We start from the raw sequence: 18,023 nt of genomic DNA on the forward strand, positions 1-18,023 counted from the left end.
TAGAACGTTATTTCTGACTTCTCGAGGGAAAATCCTTCAAAAAATATATCTTATCGATGCCAACTCCTATATTTACACAACAGCAACTCTTCCAAAAAAACACCCAGTGATTGTTTTGATAAAAGAGTGACCCACATGGCTGGACGATGCCGCCCTCTGCTCCCTCTGTACGCAGCCTCGCGACCCTTGGCACGGCCCGAGCAAACATTGTCTGCACGCAATGCTGGGACTGTGGCACAAATCATTAACCCGTAGAAGCGCTTTCTTTCCGCAGCCTACTGTTGTCTGCAACAGCCTGGCCCTGGAGAAAGTGCGGCGGGGCAAATGCGGTTAATTTGTTTTGGTTTTTTTTTTTTTGTGAAACATATTTTGCGTGTCAAGAAGTGTTACACGTTTCATTCCGTGCCTCTCTTTGCACGCGCTTTTATCTTTATGCATTCGTTTTTGTTCTCACACAGACTGAGTCAGCGAAAAGAAAGCCGTTTGGCACCTTCATGTCCGAAAACCGAGAGGTGACAGAGAGATGGATGACCGAGATAGATGTGTCCGCACGCAACCATTGTTTACACGGAAAGCGGAATGAAATTGGCTCGTAGAGGGGGGCGAGGGGTTGGGCGCTGCAGACACATTGTCGAGCGCACTCATATCAGTAAAGGGAAAGGTAATATAATTGGTCCCAAGTCACCCGCACGCTCGTGGTGAAACACTAGCAGTCAGTCCGCTGCGGAATTTAATACAAAGCGTGCTTATGTGTTTGCGTGTTTTAGTACAATATGAAGCAACCTTACAGCTGTTGGCCGAACATTTACCCAAGCTTGTCGTCGTTATTGTCTTTATCTATCATTCTCACGCTCTACTTTATCAACCCTTTCCGTTATCTAACTCGTCGACTCTTTTATCTCTATCTTTGACTTAATATAGTAATCATCGTCCACTCTCGCCTGATTATGCTCCAACTTCTGGGAAGCGGCTCGCGTGCGTGAGCACATTAATGGTTATAAAGCACGGGTGCACAACAAGGGTCGATCCGTTTCTGGATTGTGTACCAAACTTCTGGTTATATCTATTTAATTAGCTCAATAATATCATGATCTGACATTTGTATAAGCAGGAGCTACAACCACAGACTGTTCACTACACTGGTTCACCCCAGTAGCCGACATGAGGACAGTAAAATAAGATTTTACTGTCCTCATGTCGGCTACTGCTCCTCATGTCGGCTACTGTAGTGAACCAGTGTAGTTAATAGAGCTGTCAGAAAAAATAGCACACAGGCCAGCTCTCCAAGATGGGAATTGTGCACCCTTTTTATAAAGTAATCGGAGCTGGTCCAATAATGTATGAGCCAATATTTTATGTTTAATTATACTGTCAACAATATGAATGCAACTGAAAAACTGAAAGGACACACACATTGTTAATGATGTTAATGCTTGCCAGTGACAAATTATTACCTCCAACTATACTTGGCACAGTTTCCTATTGTCACAGACCTATACCTTCATTCTGACTGGTCATACCCAACATTTTCATTGCAGACCCGTACAAGATGGTGTTCACCATAGTTCAAATGATAGACTGTTCTGAATTCTGGCATTGGCCCCAAATCAAAGGCTAGCTGATAATTGGGAGATGGGGTCCAATATAGAACATGTCTTCTTCTTAGGTCTGGTCACAGTATTTATAGCATATACTATCATTTTTGATGAGCTACTTAGATATGCATATGTTTTACTGTGACATTGATATGATGTACACTAGTTAACTGTAAAAAGTTTGAGCATGTCAGAGTGGGATGTGATTTATGTACAAGCTTTAAAAACAATCTCACCGGAAGTGGGTACAAGCAGAAGTCATTCGTACACCAGGGATCATCAGCTCACGATCCTTGAGGCCCAAGAACTGCTGGTTTCCACCGTACCTTTACCTAGGAGTCAGGTATGAAGGCAGTCTGGCCAAATAGTAGCACTAATTGTTCAGTCAATTACTCTGGAAAAAGAAAACCAGGGATAGATTTGGATTTGATGATCGCTGGTGTACATAATAAAATCTCCAGTGTTATTTAAACCCTCACAGAGTCCAAGAGTTGATTTAACAGTTTTACTGTGTGACAATTCAAACTCCTGATAAGTTATCTAAGTACACTAAATTGAAACGTAAGGAAGCATTTCATGAACATCTAACTTCTAACTTCAGAGGATGTGTGATTGTCAAGGCAAATGTAATCACCAAAGCTGAGAAACTATGGTAATTAAGATTGAATTAGCATTTTAGACTGCAAAGTTGTCTGCGAGTGTTTTCTTTTTGTTATTTTACCTGCATATTATTCATGTAATGTTTTCCTCTTTCTGGTTGAGCTCACTTAAACTCACGATATGACTTTGCTATGCCAAATGAGCCCACCAGTGGCTACTGTTTCTGTGTGAGCAATCCCTGCTTTGTGTTCCACTTGCTGTCTGTCGGCGTGGGGGGTCAGTGCAAGGTAGACATAGGTAGGGAATGTTATTGTGTGTGTGAGGTCATGACCTGTTGACCCACATAATCCTATTAAGCCTGGCCCGATCGCAGCACACGCAAGGGCCCAGGAATGCAGACATTAGCTCTGCTGCTGATTTACTAGTCAGAAGTGAACTAGTCAGCCACTTCTCTCTCCCTCTCATCCACTTGTGGTGTTGAAGCAATGCTCCCAACCGCCCAACTCCCAGGGTCTGCTGTACCTCTGCGGTGCTGAACACTGGAGACGTGTCGACTTTATCAACTTCACCCTCTGTAATCCAGGTCAAATCATTCAAGTAAATCCTGGATTAATTTATAACTGTTGGATAGCAGCTCCTGCCAAGTACATTTGTTATCACAAGGCCATGTAATTGCAGACTCCAGGCAGAAATTTTATATATATTTATATCTATATGAAATTAAGAAGGAAAAACAGTGATAATGGATATTTTCTTCTGTTTGGTAGTTATTCTTAGGGTTAGTAAACTAGACAAACTGCTCCTTCCTCTCACACACCTGGCAGGTTAGTGTGACAGGTGATGGGAGATAGAGTGGTGATACTTCATATAGCCAGGACACTTTCAAGCACCTTTCTTGCATGGGAGGTTTCAAAAGAGATCAGTGCAAAAGGCCAGTGATTTTGAATACAGTAGCTTGTGTTTGGTTAGAGTTTGTGCGTGATTGGACCTGTGCTGTGTTTGCAGCCTAATCTTCTGGCTAATCCTACTCTAATAACATATTTTTTCTGCCTTAGAACATATATGGATTTTCTACTCCAAGATTAATGGCTCAAGGCATTTTTGAATTTCTGAATCCCCCAACTGAAATCTTTAGCATTTGATTATTTGATTATTCATTTTCACAAAGAAGTCATGAAATCATGTTGTGAAAAGTGATGTATTGGAGATTACATTACATTACAAAGCATTTAGCAGACGCTCTTATCCAGAGCGACGTGCAATGAAGATTTGTGCTATGTGTCTGGTTTAGGAACCAAAACCTCTTAGTAATGGATCGATTGCTGAAATGATCAGAGAAGCTTCCCATTTTGAACTGCTGAATTGAAAGTCAGAACCATTGTTTCAAAATAAAATAATCATATTTTGAGACTTGGAGAAGACTGACTGACTGACTGACAGCAAAGGTGACCCTTGTGAATTTCAATGTTTGTTTAACGAGGTGACCCAACACCCCTCCTGTCCCTAAAGCCAAAACACAAAAGTGTGGGATGAGCAGAATTCGAGAGTTGTGTAACAGATTTTTACAATGGAGTGAACACTGTTTCTATCGCATGTAGGTGATATACAAGCTGACAGCTGATTCTGCGTTCAAGTTCCCACCCATTGTCTGTCACGCCACCGACCTGCTCCCACAAACGAAGAATTCCGTAGCCTATTGAAGCGACCAGCACGCAACTTTGACTCTGTTTTAAGTAATTTGACGTTTAAATTTGCCGAAATGACGTATTAATATTAGGCTTAAGTGATAGCCTATCTCATCAAATGCGTTTCATTTTCTGAAAGCATCTGGATTTTAAAAAATGAAAACCGATTAGTATTATTCATTCTTGCTTTCTAATATAAAGGCATCTGCGTTATTTAAAGAAAAACATTTACGTATTGTGCTATAATATTCCAGTTCTCCAGTTTACACGCCGGTGGTTCCCATGGCACTGTGTTTTGAATGAGCTAAAACTTCCGTGCGCTGGCAGTTGACTTTAGCCTATAATGCCGCAGGTTGCATGCCTATACGTGAAGTCTGAACAGATCGCCTGACTCCAAAGCCCAAGATCCTCGCATGTACTGTAGCCGCAGTGCACAAATATGTGCACCTCCAAGCCCAGGGGGAAAGTCTCACGTCCGGCGGTCTTTGTTCTGCGAGATTAAGACCCTTGTGTCTTTCCAGGGACCGCTGCCGCCTTCGCGTGACTGACCAAGCAGATTTAGGATTGTCCCGAAGAACGAGCCCACCCCCACAGACCAGCGGGAGCTCCGCTTTCTCACGCAAACACCAAGAACAGATCACGCACCACGATGGGGGCACGCCTGGCGGTGACAGAAAGCCAAAACCTTACACGAGCATCCTAGTAGCACGAGCGCTGCTCGTAATGGCAGAATCCGATTGTAAACTCGCAGTCCGGCATAATGAAACTGACTCGGAGCAGTTGACGTGCCTGTTCGTATTAAGTGCTCGTGAAACTAGTGTTTAAAGGTGCAGGGCACCTAATAGAAACGGATTGTGCGACTGTTAGGTTGGGTAGGTTACCTGGCTTCGGTGCACAGAAGTTGCCGATTACAGTACCATAGAAATAACCCAAATCAACAGGCTAAATAAAGTTGTGAAATATGGCAAGATGTGAAATATTGCGTACTGCCATTTGCGGAACTTTAGGGGACCATTTTAACCTATCCAATATACTAAATGGCAAGTCGAAAATCCAGTTCAAATAGCTTAACCTACAAAAACTATACAAGTTTTCCTTCGGTATGAAATAAGTAAAGTAACCCTGCCCAAATGTTTCCGCACCTCAAGTGTATATTTGCGTGGCTTTGCAAGCTATTATTTTAAAGAAAGATAAAACTGAAGCAATGAACTCATTTACCCTTTCACCCGTGCAGTGCTAACACAATCATTCCGCACAGCATCCTTTACTAGGAGAACAGATACTGCGCGAGTGGGCTAAGGCTCGCACGCAACTTCGCCAATCTTTAACAGAGCGCCAACAGGTGCACGCGAGCAGATGCGGTCGCTGTTTTTTTTACAAGACCTTTTTATTATCCAGGACCAAATCACACTTGTTATCGTCCTAGGATGTATTGTTTTATTAATTGAAACGCTACTAGTAACTTAATTCAAACACACCGTTGTTTCATATTTTGTGCCAATAGGATATGAATGCGCGTTCATTTAACATTTCCAAACACGAAAGCAACACTTGTTGCTGGGAAATTAAATACAAGCAGATGTTTACCACCTTCTGTTTGGGGAAAGAGTAGCCGAATGTTGCATTCGTTTAATTCCCATTTTGAATATTTCGCCACAATACAGAAATGTATCCAGGTAGCCCGCATAGTGTTTAGACGTGACAGCGATCTGATCAATTGCGACTCAGATCATCGTGTTATTGCATTCTTAATTTAAATAACATAATTACATCTGCTATAAAATGTATGTAGATCTATCATATTATCACTTCAAAATGCATCCTAGTTCACATGCAATGGTTATTTCTATGCCAATTAATGTTTATATACAATGATTATGTAAAAACACACACGCTGCTGCACAGCCATGGTATATTATTATTATTATTATTATTATTATTATTATTATTATTATTATTATTATTATTGATCGGAAATTGGTTTAATATATTTATTGAGACAAACGTGTAAGAAACATTCAAGTGCATGATATTGTTGGTGCATTATCAGGGGGTCCCAAACCCGACTAACACTATAGTGTTTAAAAACTCTCAGTTTGCGTGGCTCTCAACAGTTGTAAACAGTTCATTTTTATTTCTTTTAATAAACCATTTTGTTTTACCATGGCTAAAGGACAGTTTAATAACTGAAATGAGGATTACAACCTACAGACTAATGTTTATAAGCTAAAGGAACAATGGTTTATGCTATATCGCAGGCGAACTATATTAATTTGATAACTAATATATTCAAACTCATATTTCGATTCATGCGACCGTGCATTTAGTGTTGTTGTCGTGCATGTGTTAAATTGGAGCCCTTACAATTGCTGAGTACTAGGTTTTACAGCTTGCGTATCTCTTTCATTATCTCAACCTAAGTTTTTTATTCTCTGTAATTACCCTTCTAGCTTAAACATTCCCCCGCTGCGCCGCGGGGCGTCCAAATACTGAGAAAGAACTGGTTACGTCAGACAGACTGCAGGCCAATAGAACCGAGAAGCGCTCTATAAAAGAAACGGCCATCCTCTGGCTAATTCACTCCGCAAGGAGAAAACAGGGAGACAAGAAGAAACTTATTTTTTCTGCAATATTCTTCCTTCGGTCGATACACAGAATAGTATTGTGTTCTGCTATCACTGCTGCATTATTCAAGGTAAATATTGTTCTAAACTTATTTTGTTATAATAAACGATGCTTTATTGTGGTGATTATTTAAGTATAGGTGCTTAAGTAATGAAGAAGCTACACAAATGATAATAATTGATAATACAATTCATATTTCATTATTTTTACATGCAGGTATTCTTGTTAACAGCCTTATATTGCTCTCAGAAAAAGGACCGTACTAGTGCTCTACTGGGCAGCCATTTCCACCATTTAAAATAAGCTATTTCAAGGATATTGAATATTTACAGCTAAGGGCTATACGGCTTAAAGAGGGGGCAGATGGGGTGAGGTTTGCAGTGGTACATTACCTCACGTGCACAAATTGCAATTCGTGCTATAAACGGGAAAAACACCTACTGGCTTCTCAAAAGGCCGAAGTGTTTAACCTGGCACAGGCATTCTTGTGTTCACGCCAGTGTCTTGCAGGGTGCGCTAAATGTACAGAGCACAATACTTGGAACTTATGCAACAACACGTCAGGAACTGGAGACAGTGGCATATACTTAAATGACTTGAACTCTTGGACTACAGCCACCAATATGCATTCCAGCACTGAATGCATTCATTTTGTTAATTTACTCCTTATACATTATTTTCATCAGAATGGCAACTGAGAGTGAATAGTGCATTCAAGGGGTGTACCTCTCACACTAATGTAATCAATTCCATTCATGCTGAAACAAGATTCTGGCAGAGAAACATAGGAGCAAGGTTGATTCATGCATTTAGAAACCCAGGCTGTTCTTGCGTTTTGTTTCTTAGTTGAATTTACTTAATGTTTTTTTTTTTGTTTTTTTTTTCCTGAACAGGTATTCCTGAACAGGTATTCCTGAAGTGTGTAACCTGAAGTTTCCTCTTATCTGCTGAAAAAAAACAAGGAAAGCTTAAAAATGGCGCTGATGTTTCTGCCCTTGGTGGGTTCCGTCTCAGTGTCAGAGAGCTTGTTGGCCATGGTGACGGTGTGTATTGTGTACCTGCTGATGCGGCTCCAGCGTCCAAGTATCCCGGAGGGGCTGCGGCGGTTGCCAGGGCCGAAGCCCCTCCCCATCATCGGAAACGTGCTGGAAATGAGCACCAACCCGCACCTCAGCCTGACCGCCATGAGCGAGCGCTACGGCCCGGTCTACCAGATCCAGATCGGCATGCGGCCCGTGGTGGTCTTGAGCGGCAGCGAGACGGTCCGCCAGGCGCTCATCAAGCAAGGGGAGGAGTTCTCCAGCCGGCCGGACCTGTACAGCTTCCGCTTCATCAACGACGGCAAGAGCCTGGCCTTCAGCAGCGACCAGGCCGGGGTGTGGCGCGCTCGCCGCAAGCTGGCCATGAGCGCCCTGCGCTCCTTCTCCACCCTGGAGGGCAGTGACCTGGGCTACTCCTGCGTCCTGGAGGAGCACATCTGCAAGGAGGGCGAGTACCTGGTGAAGCAGCTCAGCAGCGTCATGGAGGCCAGCGGGAGCTTCGACCCCTTCCGCCACATCGTGGTGTCGGTGGCCAACGTCATCTGCGGCATGTGCTTCGGGCGGCGCTATAACCATGACGACCAGGAGCTTTTGAGCTTGGTGAACTTGAGCGATGAGTTCGTACAGGTGGCGGGCAGCGGCAATCCCGTGGACTTCATCCCCTTCCTCCGCTTTCTGCCCAGCCAAACGATGAAAAATTTCCTGAAAATCAACGCCCGTTTCCAGAACTTCGTGCAAAGGATCGTCACAGAACACTACAGAACTTATGACAAGGTTAGTATTGGTGTACTCCTGTATACATGTTCTCATTAGCGTCATGTTATATCAGTAATAACTACTGTTCACAGTGTTTAATTTTTTTCTCAAAATTTTGTCCCTTCTAGAACAATATCCGTGACATCACAGACTCCCTCATCGATCACTGTGAGGACCGAAAGCTGGATGAGAACTCCAATGTCCAAGTCTCTGATGAGAAGATTGTTGGCATTGTTAATGACCTCTTTGGAGCTGGTATGTGAGAAAATTCACTTGATGTATTATGAATGCATGATGATTATGAAGTTCCAGTCAATTATTGAACCACTGATTATAATAAGCCACTGGTGTTTATTATATGATCTGTCTCAGACCTTATAAAAATGTGCATAGCAGAGAACTACCTTTAAAGGGATAGAGGGTAAACTCGTCTGATCCATATACTCCCTCAGGATTCGACACCATCAGCACTGCTCTGTCATGGGCTGTTGTGTACCTTGTTGCATACCCCGACACCCAGGAGAAGCTCCACCAAGAAATGAGTGAGTGAAAATATTCTTTCAGATTCTTTTTTTTTTTTTTTTTTTGCAAACTACCCTGCTTATATGGGAGGACTCGGACATCCACGGTTGTCCTCCAAAACATGCTGCACAACACCTGCGTCTTTTGGGTCGCAGACCACAGCTAGGCTAAGCCAGCACTGAGAGGCATCTGAGGAAAAGCTTTCATATGCAGCTTTGACATATAGTCATACTAGCACCCTTATCAGCCAGTGGGGTTCGCCCAAGAGTGATGAAATGTGGATCCCCATCCAACTGAACCCTCCCTGAGCAAGGCAGGCACCAAGTCTGCATCGCTCTGTGGAGCTATCGGCCACAGTCAGCACTGGCGTGGTCTGGATTTCATCCAGGTTCATCCATGCACCACAGCGTAATGACTTCGCCAAATTAGTCCTCCAGCTGCCCACGCTTTCACCTTCAAATACACCGCAAAGTGTTCTGATCACATTTCAGTTTCTAATGCCTGTATATTGTGGCATTTTCTGTCCTTAACTTAGGCATGATGTGAAATATCAAACCATTTTTCAAATGCTTGTCTTTTTATGGACACAGTAATATTGCATGTTCACGTGTGTTGTTGTTTGCTCTGTCTATCTGTAGAGGACAACGTGGGATTGGAGCGTACTCCACTTCTCTCTGACAAACCCAACCTACCTTTCCTGGAAGCTTTCATCATGGAATTATTCCGACATTCATCCTTCCTGCCCTTCACTATCCCACACTGGTGAGTGAGATCTACTCAAAGTATATCATATCCAGAAACCGTTCGGCATTAATGGTTATCTACAATGTAATGAACTGCTTCAGTCTATTTCCACAGCACCATCCATTTGAAGTGTTCTCATATCTTAAGCTGCAAAACCATGTCTCAAGCCTTAAATGTACAATAGGTAAAATTTTAGTGTTAAAACATTGTTACAAGACCATTGTAAATCCACTCCTATCATTGAAACCCTCTGCCTGTGTTTATAGTCCTTAAATTTGGGTTTCAAAATATACAGTTCATGCAACGACATAATAGGAATAAGCAGCCGACTTGTCACATAAACTCACTTTTTTCATTGTCTGTCTTGTCAGCACCTCGAAGGACACCGCACTGAATGGATACTTCATCCCCAAGGACACGTGTGTCTTCATCAATCAGTGGCAGGTGAACCATGACCCGTAAGTTTTGTTTATCCCTCTGCGCGTTCGCTTGCTATTTTCAAAGGCATTCGATATTAATTGGAAGTTACAAGAGCAGAAAGAAAGATCAGTGTTGCTGACCGTTCACCCTTTGACCTCCTGTGCTCCACAGGGCATTGTGGAAGGATCCTTACTCCTTCATCCCTGAGCGTTTCCTGGATGCTGACGGCATGACTGTCAATAAGATGGATGCCGAGAAGGTGATGATTTTTGGAATGGGGAAGAGGCGCTGCATCGGCGAGGCCATTGGGCGCACGGAGGTCTTCCTCTTCCTGGCCATCCTGATCCAGAAACTGCACTTCCACGAACTGCCCGGGCACCCCCTGGACATGACCCCCGAGTACGGGCTCACCATGAAGCACAAACGCTGCCAGCTGCGCGCCAGCTTACGGCTTTGCCAGGAAGACTGAGGGCCGGCGTAGCGCCGTAGCGCTCGCACGTTCAATTTTATATCATTCAGCTATATTCATCATCCTGAAGTATTGTTCAGATGTGAATCCAGTGCAGATGAAAGAAGAAGAGTGTAACAGGGTACACTACACTGTAACACTGTTTTTGGGGAGGCCAGCACCTAATTCCAGTGCTTTTTCCAGTCTGTTTTAGAAGGGTTGTCAACAACAGGGAGAAATGCAGGAAAGCAGGAATAAAGTAAATGCTACCACATATCTGATATTAATAGGAAATGGCAATCCAGCAAAGTGTAGGAAGCCATTAGAATTGTGACTGGTGCCCTAAAGAGGCAACAAAACATGACTGGTTAATTTCAGTCAATCAACATTCATGGGCATTTACAGCATATGATACGTTTTTGCCGTTTCACAGATGGTATAAAGGAAGAAGAAATACCGCTATCTTCAAATACTAGTGCCTTTCTCAACATACAGTACCATACAGCAACTTAAATGTAACCACTGCAGTGTTGAACTAATAACCTACATACAAGACTTTTCTCAGTTAAAGTCATTTTACCTGTGGAGTTCACCTGTGGAAAGTGGATTAAAAGCATCAAAGCTATTCTGCCTTTTTTGGCTTTTTATCCCAAAATGTGATTTCTATTGCCTATGTTTGTATTTCTGGTGACACACTGATTTGATTGATTGTTGTGCTTAATATGAAATGTTATTTGTAGCCTTCAGCATGTTATGAAAGTAGTTTAGGAGGATGTATTTTACAAGGATGCTCTCTGATTTATGAGGTCGTGGTTTGATTTACAGTGTTAACACTGGCAGTTATTCTCTGTCTGTCATAAAGTTGCTTTGTAGTTTGTAAGCATGACATCTTGACAAGGAAATGAAGGATTTTTTAGTGGAACTTTGAAGAACAAAAACAACTTTTGATCTATTATTAAATTGTGTAAAAAAGCTATTACTATATGTTGGTGCATTTATATGTATTGTTTCATGAAAGGAATGGCATTCTCTTTTTGTTGTAATAGCTACATATGTGCATCTCTGTGAGATACTAAATGTATGTGGTTAAAATCCTGCCTCTTGGTTTTCTTTTCATTATAATTAAATTTGTAGAGGTACATTCAGTAACAAACCACACTCTTCATAAAATATTATAATGAAAACACAAACTGTGATATACACTGCTAAAATACTCGTTTGAGGTGTACTTATAGTTATAGCCTAAATATGTCCACATGGATTGGCTCAATCATCAAAAATAAGTGAGCAACATCTTCCCCCTTTCTCCTTACAGTCAACCGAATACATAACTCCATTTCAGTATATGTGAAATTTTCGACATACATTTTAAACGTATTTACGTTTTATGACACAGGTAATGGGAATTAAATGGCCTTAAAAAGGTTTTGCGCCTACCCTGAAAATACTATTCTGACTATATGAATTAGTTGGACGTCACAGGAAATGAGGTAACGAGCTAAACTTGGACGCAGATTGGCCTTCAGGAAGCGGAACGCCGGATCTTAGGATTCGAAAATCTGTCATCACAGAAATGTAAAATAACGTTACTATCCGAAGAAAAATAGCTTGTTTGGAGAATAGCTACTTAACATTTAAAAAAAATTACATTCTCACTGAAGGTATGTATCGTTAACCATTTTTTTCTCCTCGTGAATTAAATTAACGTTAGATACCAGGCTTCAACTTGAACGAAAACCCAGTAACGTTAAGATAACAATAGCTGACATTGTTAGCTAGCTAACCAACACATAAATAACTAGGATAGCTTGCTAACTGTAAGCTAACTAGCTAATATTGGAAAATGAAGTTAACGTTAGATGGCATGGTCGTTATTAATCCGTTAGCCAAGTCTTATAAAGGCTGTAGCATGCATCACTTTGGAATCGGCAGAAAGTTATCGCTATCAAGCTTGCTGGGTCGAATTAAACTGGATAGTCGTTTCTTGCTAGCTCGCTAAGTAGCTAGCTAGCTAGGTAGCGAGCTAAGTTGCATTGTACACAATCTGTTAACTTAGCGTTTTACAGTTTGATGTAAATTAGCTGGGAAAGCTAACTTGCTTGTGATCCCAAGAACACGTGAGAGTCTCTCGAGCTAGGTTAAGAACGTTACTGTTCTTACAACGAAATTAACTTGGCTGTAACGTTAGCTAGTTTCTTATGAAGCGAGCCAAGTTAGTTGGCTAACACTGCTTGTTTTCCTGCTTGGCTTTAAATCAGTTGGCTACAGAGAGGTAACTTACTAGAAGGATGCAAGAGCGTTAAGCTTCCGAGTGATCATGCTTAATATTAGCTAAGGTTAATTTGGCTAGCTATTCATATGACTTACTCAGTTATATTTCGTTTTTATATCAAATCAGTTGTTTATGTGGCTCAGTTTGACTGTCGGATCTGCCGCCACCCTAGCTTGTTTACTCCGTTGCAAACATCATTACATGACATGACCGTTTTATATTTTCTAATCTAATTTTACCCCCCCAAAAAAAAGCAACGATAGTTTTCGAGTTATTTTAATACATGCAAAGTGTACCCAGTGCTGTAACGTTAGGCCAACTCTAATTGTAAGGACTTTAAAGTGTATGGCAGTAATGGAGGAAAATATTTGTCTTACAAATTCACGCCTTTGCGGCCAGCTGTACAATTATGAACCAATCAACATTTAGAATGCACTCTTATGTGAAAGTTCGATTTAACATTAATACGAAATATAATTTGTATATTAAGCTCTTTGTCTTATTTTCAATTGACATACTGGTTAACATGAACAATTTTACGGTAGAGACAGTATGTCTGCTGACTGGTTGGGGAGCCTGGTGTCCATCAATTGTGGGGCCACACTGGGTGTGTACCAGGGAGAGGTGTCTTCGGTGGATCAGGCCAGCCAGACAATCTCTCTCAGACAGCCCTTCCACAATGGGGTCAAGTGTCCTGTCCCTGAGGTCACTTTCAGGTGAGAACAATTCTGTTTTGCTGTGTGTCTAGTTTGATTTCTGATTACATTTTAAAGTGAGTGAAGCCATTAAACCAGGGCTGCACAACCAGGGCCGATCCATATCAGGATTTTGTCTTCTGGTCTGAATTATTCAATTAAGTAAATCATATCTTATCTGACATGTGTATGAGTACCAGCTACAGCTGCAGACTGCAGGTGTATCCTAATTAATTTCCTGTGCTGAAGTACCAGGCTAATTTATAGAGCTGTATATAAACAAGGCAATTGGTTGGAACAAAAACCAGTACGCAGATCGGCCCTCGAGGACCGGAGCTGTGCACCCCTGCATCAAACACAGTGATAACTGATGGGGTAGCATGGATCTTAATATCATCCTGTACTTACTTAAATAGATTGTTACAAGGAATTTTCTTGGAAACGAATGACAGTACACTAAAATAAAAAAATCTAATTTAAAAAAATCATATGTTCATATGCTGGTGTGTCCATCTGCAGTGCCATGGACATTAGGGAGTTGAAGATCCTCGAGATTCCAAATGGCATCTGTACAAACAGCAGCAGCCAGGGTGTTCCCGTTGACCCAGGCCCCGCCTCCTCGGGGTGTAGTGGGCGGAGCCCGGGGGCTGCAGGTAGCAGTGCCCCAATGGCGGTGCCCCGGAAAGGTGAGCTTCGAATTCCTACTGGCTGGATTTGTGCACTCACACACGCCACTGCCGTTTGAGGCTATCGGGCATTTCAGTGAAGACTTGAGGCAATTGTGGGGAAACCCCTTTCTTGGGAGGACTGGTGCATGTGCAGGTTTTTCTTTTCCACCTAATTATGCTGGCTGAGTTAATGAACTTCGTACACCAATGCTGGATCACTTGTAGATTAGATGGAAGTAGCGTGTTTTGTAGGGACGCGGCATCCATCTTCAACCGTCATTCTGGATGTGTCTGAAAAATGTAGATACAGATTTCTGATTACGTCGATGATTGGTCGATTTGGATAATTCAGATCAGCCTGATCCGGAGTTAGCTAAGAGGCTACCTGCGAGCTCCGAAGAGTCCTCACTGTCGTTTGTGGGTACCCTCAAACATGGTGGTGTCATGCAGGTGTCATGCAGGTGATCATGCAGATCTAATTATAAATGCACAGTACTTCTCTTTGTGCGCGGTAGCTAGCTACACATTGGTTGCAAACAAGGCGAGAGAGAGCTCTGTCAACGGATGTTGTAGCGGTAGCTGTGACTGGGTGCGGTGACGTGAACTGCTTGTTCCAGGGCCTGCTATAGCATCTCTCTCTCATATTGAGTCAGGACTTTGTCTCGTCCAATTTAAACTTTGAGTTTTATGTCTTTTCAACCTGTCCGTTGTGGACATCCTTTTGTGTTTTGGATTGTTGTCTTCGCTGCGTAATCCAGTTACGTTTCATCTTCAGCTGTCTGGCCTTCCGAAGAATGTTCTGGTACACCGCAGAATTCATGGTTCCTTTAGCGTTGTCCACGTTCAGAGGCAGCAAGTATCTCCACACCACCACCCTGTTTGACTATTGGTTAGGGCTGGATGATGATGGCCATCGCGATATAACAAAACAATTTTTGTATCTTTTCAATGTTAATATGACAGCAACAGGGCCATTCTGTTTCCATGTGGTAGGTAAAAACATGGTGTAAACAAGGATAAACAGCGAAAATGTAAGCAATGTGTTTTTCAAAACAAATAAGTAAGTTAACTGACATTGAATAGATATGAGTGATTATTTTTCTCCCCCAGAAGCATTTCACTGAAGTTTGGAGATGTGTAACCGTATGAAGTATGATGAATGATGAAAAAAAAAAAAAAAAAAAGATGAAAAGAAGTAACGAAACCTACCGCCACTTGCCAGAGATTGTTCTTATTGCGCAGAAAGACAGAAATATATTCTGTGTGCCGCGATAGCTATATCGCGCAACCCTACTTTTGGTATGATGTCCTTGCTGTGGAATTCTGAATTTGCTTTTACACCAGACTTAATGGGACCCATGTTCAACTGGCCATAGAACATTATCCCAAAACGCATCTTCCAGGTGCTTTTCTGTAAATGTGAGGTGAGCATTGATGTTTTCTTGGTTAATAGTGGTTTCCGCCGTGCTACTATCCTATACATCCCATCTTTGCCCCGTCTTTCTTATTGTGGAGCCATGAGCACTGGCCATGGCTGAGGCTAGATGTGCTTGCAGCTCTTTCTAGGTTCTTCTGAGCAGTTCCAGTTGTTCTCAGTTTGCTGGAGATGATGGCTCTCACTGTGATTCTGTGGATGTCCAGAGCATCAGGAATGGCTCCGTAACCCTTTCCAGGCTGATGTATTTTGTAACTTCTTTTTCCTCATCCCTTCTGGAACTTCCTTTGATTGTGGCATAGTGTGCTTGTAGAAACTTTGTGGTGACTACTTGATAGCAAAGCACTCTTATTCAATATGGGTGAGGTTTAGATTCAACAGGCCTGGCTGCAATTAAAGCCTGGCTGTATTTATCGGCTGAATATAATTATTAATTACATTTGTCTGATTAAGTAACTACGGCGAGGGCAATTCATTTTTGCCATGTGTGATATGGGTGTTTGGATAACTCCATTCTGGCCAAACACCGCGCTCAATAGCCCCATGATGTTGCAGTAACTGACTCAAATGCTTAAGAGTGACTAGAACTTAAACAGGTATGGTCATGAAAAAGCATGCATCCGCTGATGTGAAGGGCATGGACAAAATCATTACATTTGGGTGAATATCTGACGCATCTTCACATTTGCATAGTGTTGGTGGAGGTATGTGCTCTGAGTGCCATCTTATAATTATTATATATAAAAATATATATATAATTATTATTATAATGATTTTGTATGAATTAATTTAAATCGTTTAGCTCTCTTGCTTTTCACTTTGAGATGTGTGCTTTATTCTGTGCGGCTGTTTTATCAATGGGAACAGAAGACTTGCAGGAATCGGTCCCATTGGAAGCCAGATGTAGTAATAGCTTGCATTTTAAAATGGAAACCATATAGCTACTTTCCTACTCATCTTCAGGTACTACGATACCTCAATTACAATGTGAGTACACGCTAACGTGCGCCTCATCACTGGTGTACTGCCACCCGAGACCGGGAACGGAGTTTTCAATGTTTATCTTTTGTTTGCTTAATGACATGAAACGCGAAACCGCATATATCGCTGTCACATGCAGGTTCTCTCTTAAGCCCTGGTTACAGTAGATTTGTCAACAGTGGTTGAAGCTGCGCCAGGGCTGTTTTTTCGCCCCGCATTCCAGCTCGGCTGATCACAGCGCAGAATTATCCCAGCACTCTGACATCAGCGCACCACCAAGTGAAAGGACTCCATTGTCCTTCCTGGAGCCATCTCATTATTTTTGCTCTTTCAGGAACTGAAAGCTGAAAAGTGTACTATTACGGAATTGGAGAGAAAAGTCCACTCTCGTTACATCATAGTTTTTTTTTTTTCCCCTCCAGAGGTTGTTGATCAACCTGAGTAAACAAATGTATAACTCGCTGGTGAAAATGTTTCACAGTCACGCAAGTTCTTGTGACACTGTGTACAGTTCATTATTAACCATACCACTGTTTCCGTGAAGTGGCCTTCACATAATGACGAAGCGAAATTGCATTAGCTTTTCCATGTGTAATGGCAAAACCTTTGGCAAATCTTGAAGCCCCTCGGAAATGATTGAGTCGCTGTAGGTGTCAACTTTTTACCTCTTGGTCATTGGTCGAGGGTGACCAGGGTGCGCTCAACAGCTGTGATTGGTGCATACTTAAATCTGCATGTTAGTTGCCTTTTTCCGTGCTGCGGTCTGGCACCTCTGGCTGGTCATTTAGCCGGCCGTGTCCGTCGTCCGCTGGAACCGGCAGCCCTGCTTCCGATCTGGCCGGCCGGCAGCAGCACCTCTGAGGGAGTCAGAGCTGGGGAACGTGGCTGGCTGGGTAGGGGGGCGGACGGGGGGGACCGGGGGGGGCGGACGGGGGTTGTGGTTTACACCGTAGCTGTGACTTTATGGATTCCCATAGCGTGCTAAAGACCTATACCAAAGTTCCTTTTTGGCGTTACGTGTGTGACTAAAATCAATAAACATTCCACTTTCCCTCCTGCCAACCCCCCCCCCCCCCCCCCCCCCCCTCCTTCCCCCCCCCTCCTCCTGGCGGTTCCTAAAGAGGAGGTTATGCAAGGCCTGGCTTACGTGCTTCAGTGCCCCTTTGCTCTCCCTCTCTTCCCTCTCTTCTCCCTCCCTCGCTCCTGCACGCCACTGCTGCCTCTCCACACAGGAAACCACCCGACTCCCCCACAGGAAGTCGCGTTGTCCCAGAGCGCATGTAAGTGCAGGGTATATCAATTGTGCAAGCGGTGTTTACCTTTCAGACTTTCTATTTTGAATGCTCTGCTGCTGGAGGCTACTGGCCTGACTCACTGGAAGGTGTCGCACGATATGTATGGGGGTCGTTTGGCAGAGGCTCGGCTGACCCCATCACATGCAACTGGCTGCTCTAATCCACCCTGGCCGAGGAAAAAGAGAAGGGGTCTGGGAGAGACAGCTGTGCAGGTCGCCCTAGTTACACCAGATCATGGGCTG

At 42.9% G+C, this 18,023-nt stretch overlaps 2 protein-coding genes across 2 annotated transcripts in view; both read left to right on the top strand.

The window, feature by feature from the left end:
- Nucleotides 1-6,462: 6,462 nt before the first annotated feature.
- Nucleotides 6,463-11,527, top strand: LOC133130492 (cytochrome P450 1A1-like). The gene is made up of 7 exons (XM_061245113.1): nt 6,463-6,575; nt 7,413-8,319; nt 8,430-8,556; nt 8,754-8,843; nt 9,462-9,585; nt 9,939-10,025; nt 10,159-11,527. Exons 2-7 carry the CDS (start codon nt 7,480-7,482, stop codon nt 10,454-10,456), a joined length of 1,566 nt encoding a protein of 521 aa, XP_061101097.1. The 5' UTR covers nt 6,463-6,575; nt 7,413-7,479; the 3' UTR covers nt 10,457-11,527.
- Nucleotides 11,528-11,955: 428 nt separating this feature from the next.
- LOC133130926 (enhancer of mRNA-decapping protein 3-like) overlaps nt 11,956-18,023 on the top strand; it is a 31,208-nt gene continuing 25,140 nt past the window's right edge. Inside the window, exons 1-3 of the mRNA XM_061245932.1 lie at nt 11,956-12,096; nt 13,253-13,423; nt 13,922-14,088. Coding sequence (XP_061101916.1) covers nt 13,260-13,423; nt 13,922-14,088 — 331 coding nt within the window. The 5' untranslated portion in view covers nt 11,956-12,096; nt 13,253-13,259. The remainder of the gene's footprint in view (nt 12,097-13,252; nt 13,424-13,921; nt 14,089-18,023) is intronic.

The sequence above is a fragment of the Conger conger genome, chromosome 6, assembly GCF_963514075.1.
Source record: "Conger conger chromosome 6, fConCon1.1, whole genome shotgun sequence".
NCBI lineage: Eukaryota > Metazoa > Chordata > Actinopteri > Anguilliformes > Congridae > Conger > Conger conger.

Excerpts from the sequence above, each read along its gene's own strand:
- LOC133130492 (XM_061245113.1), top strand. The coding sequence starts at position 7,480 with ATGGCGCTGATGTTTCTGCCCTTGGTGGGTTCCGTCTCAGTGTCAGAG. Across the intron at positions 9,586-9,938 it reads CCCTTCACTATCCCACACTG|CACCTCGAAGGACACCGCAC; the intron begins GTGAGTGAGATC and ends CTGTCTTGTCAG. Across the intron at positions 10,026-10,158 it reads TGGCAGGTGAACCATGACCC|GGCATTGTGGAAGGATCCTT; the intron begins GTAAGTTTTGTT and ends TGTGCTCCACAG.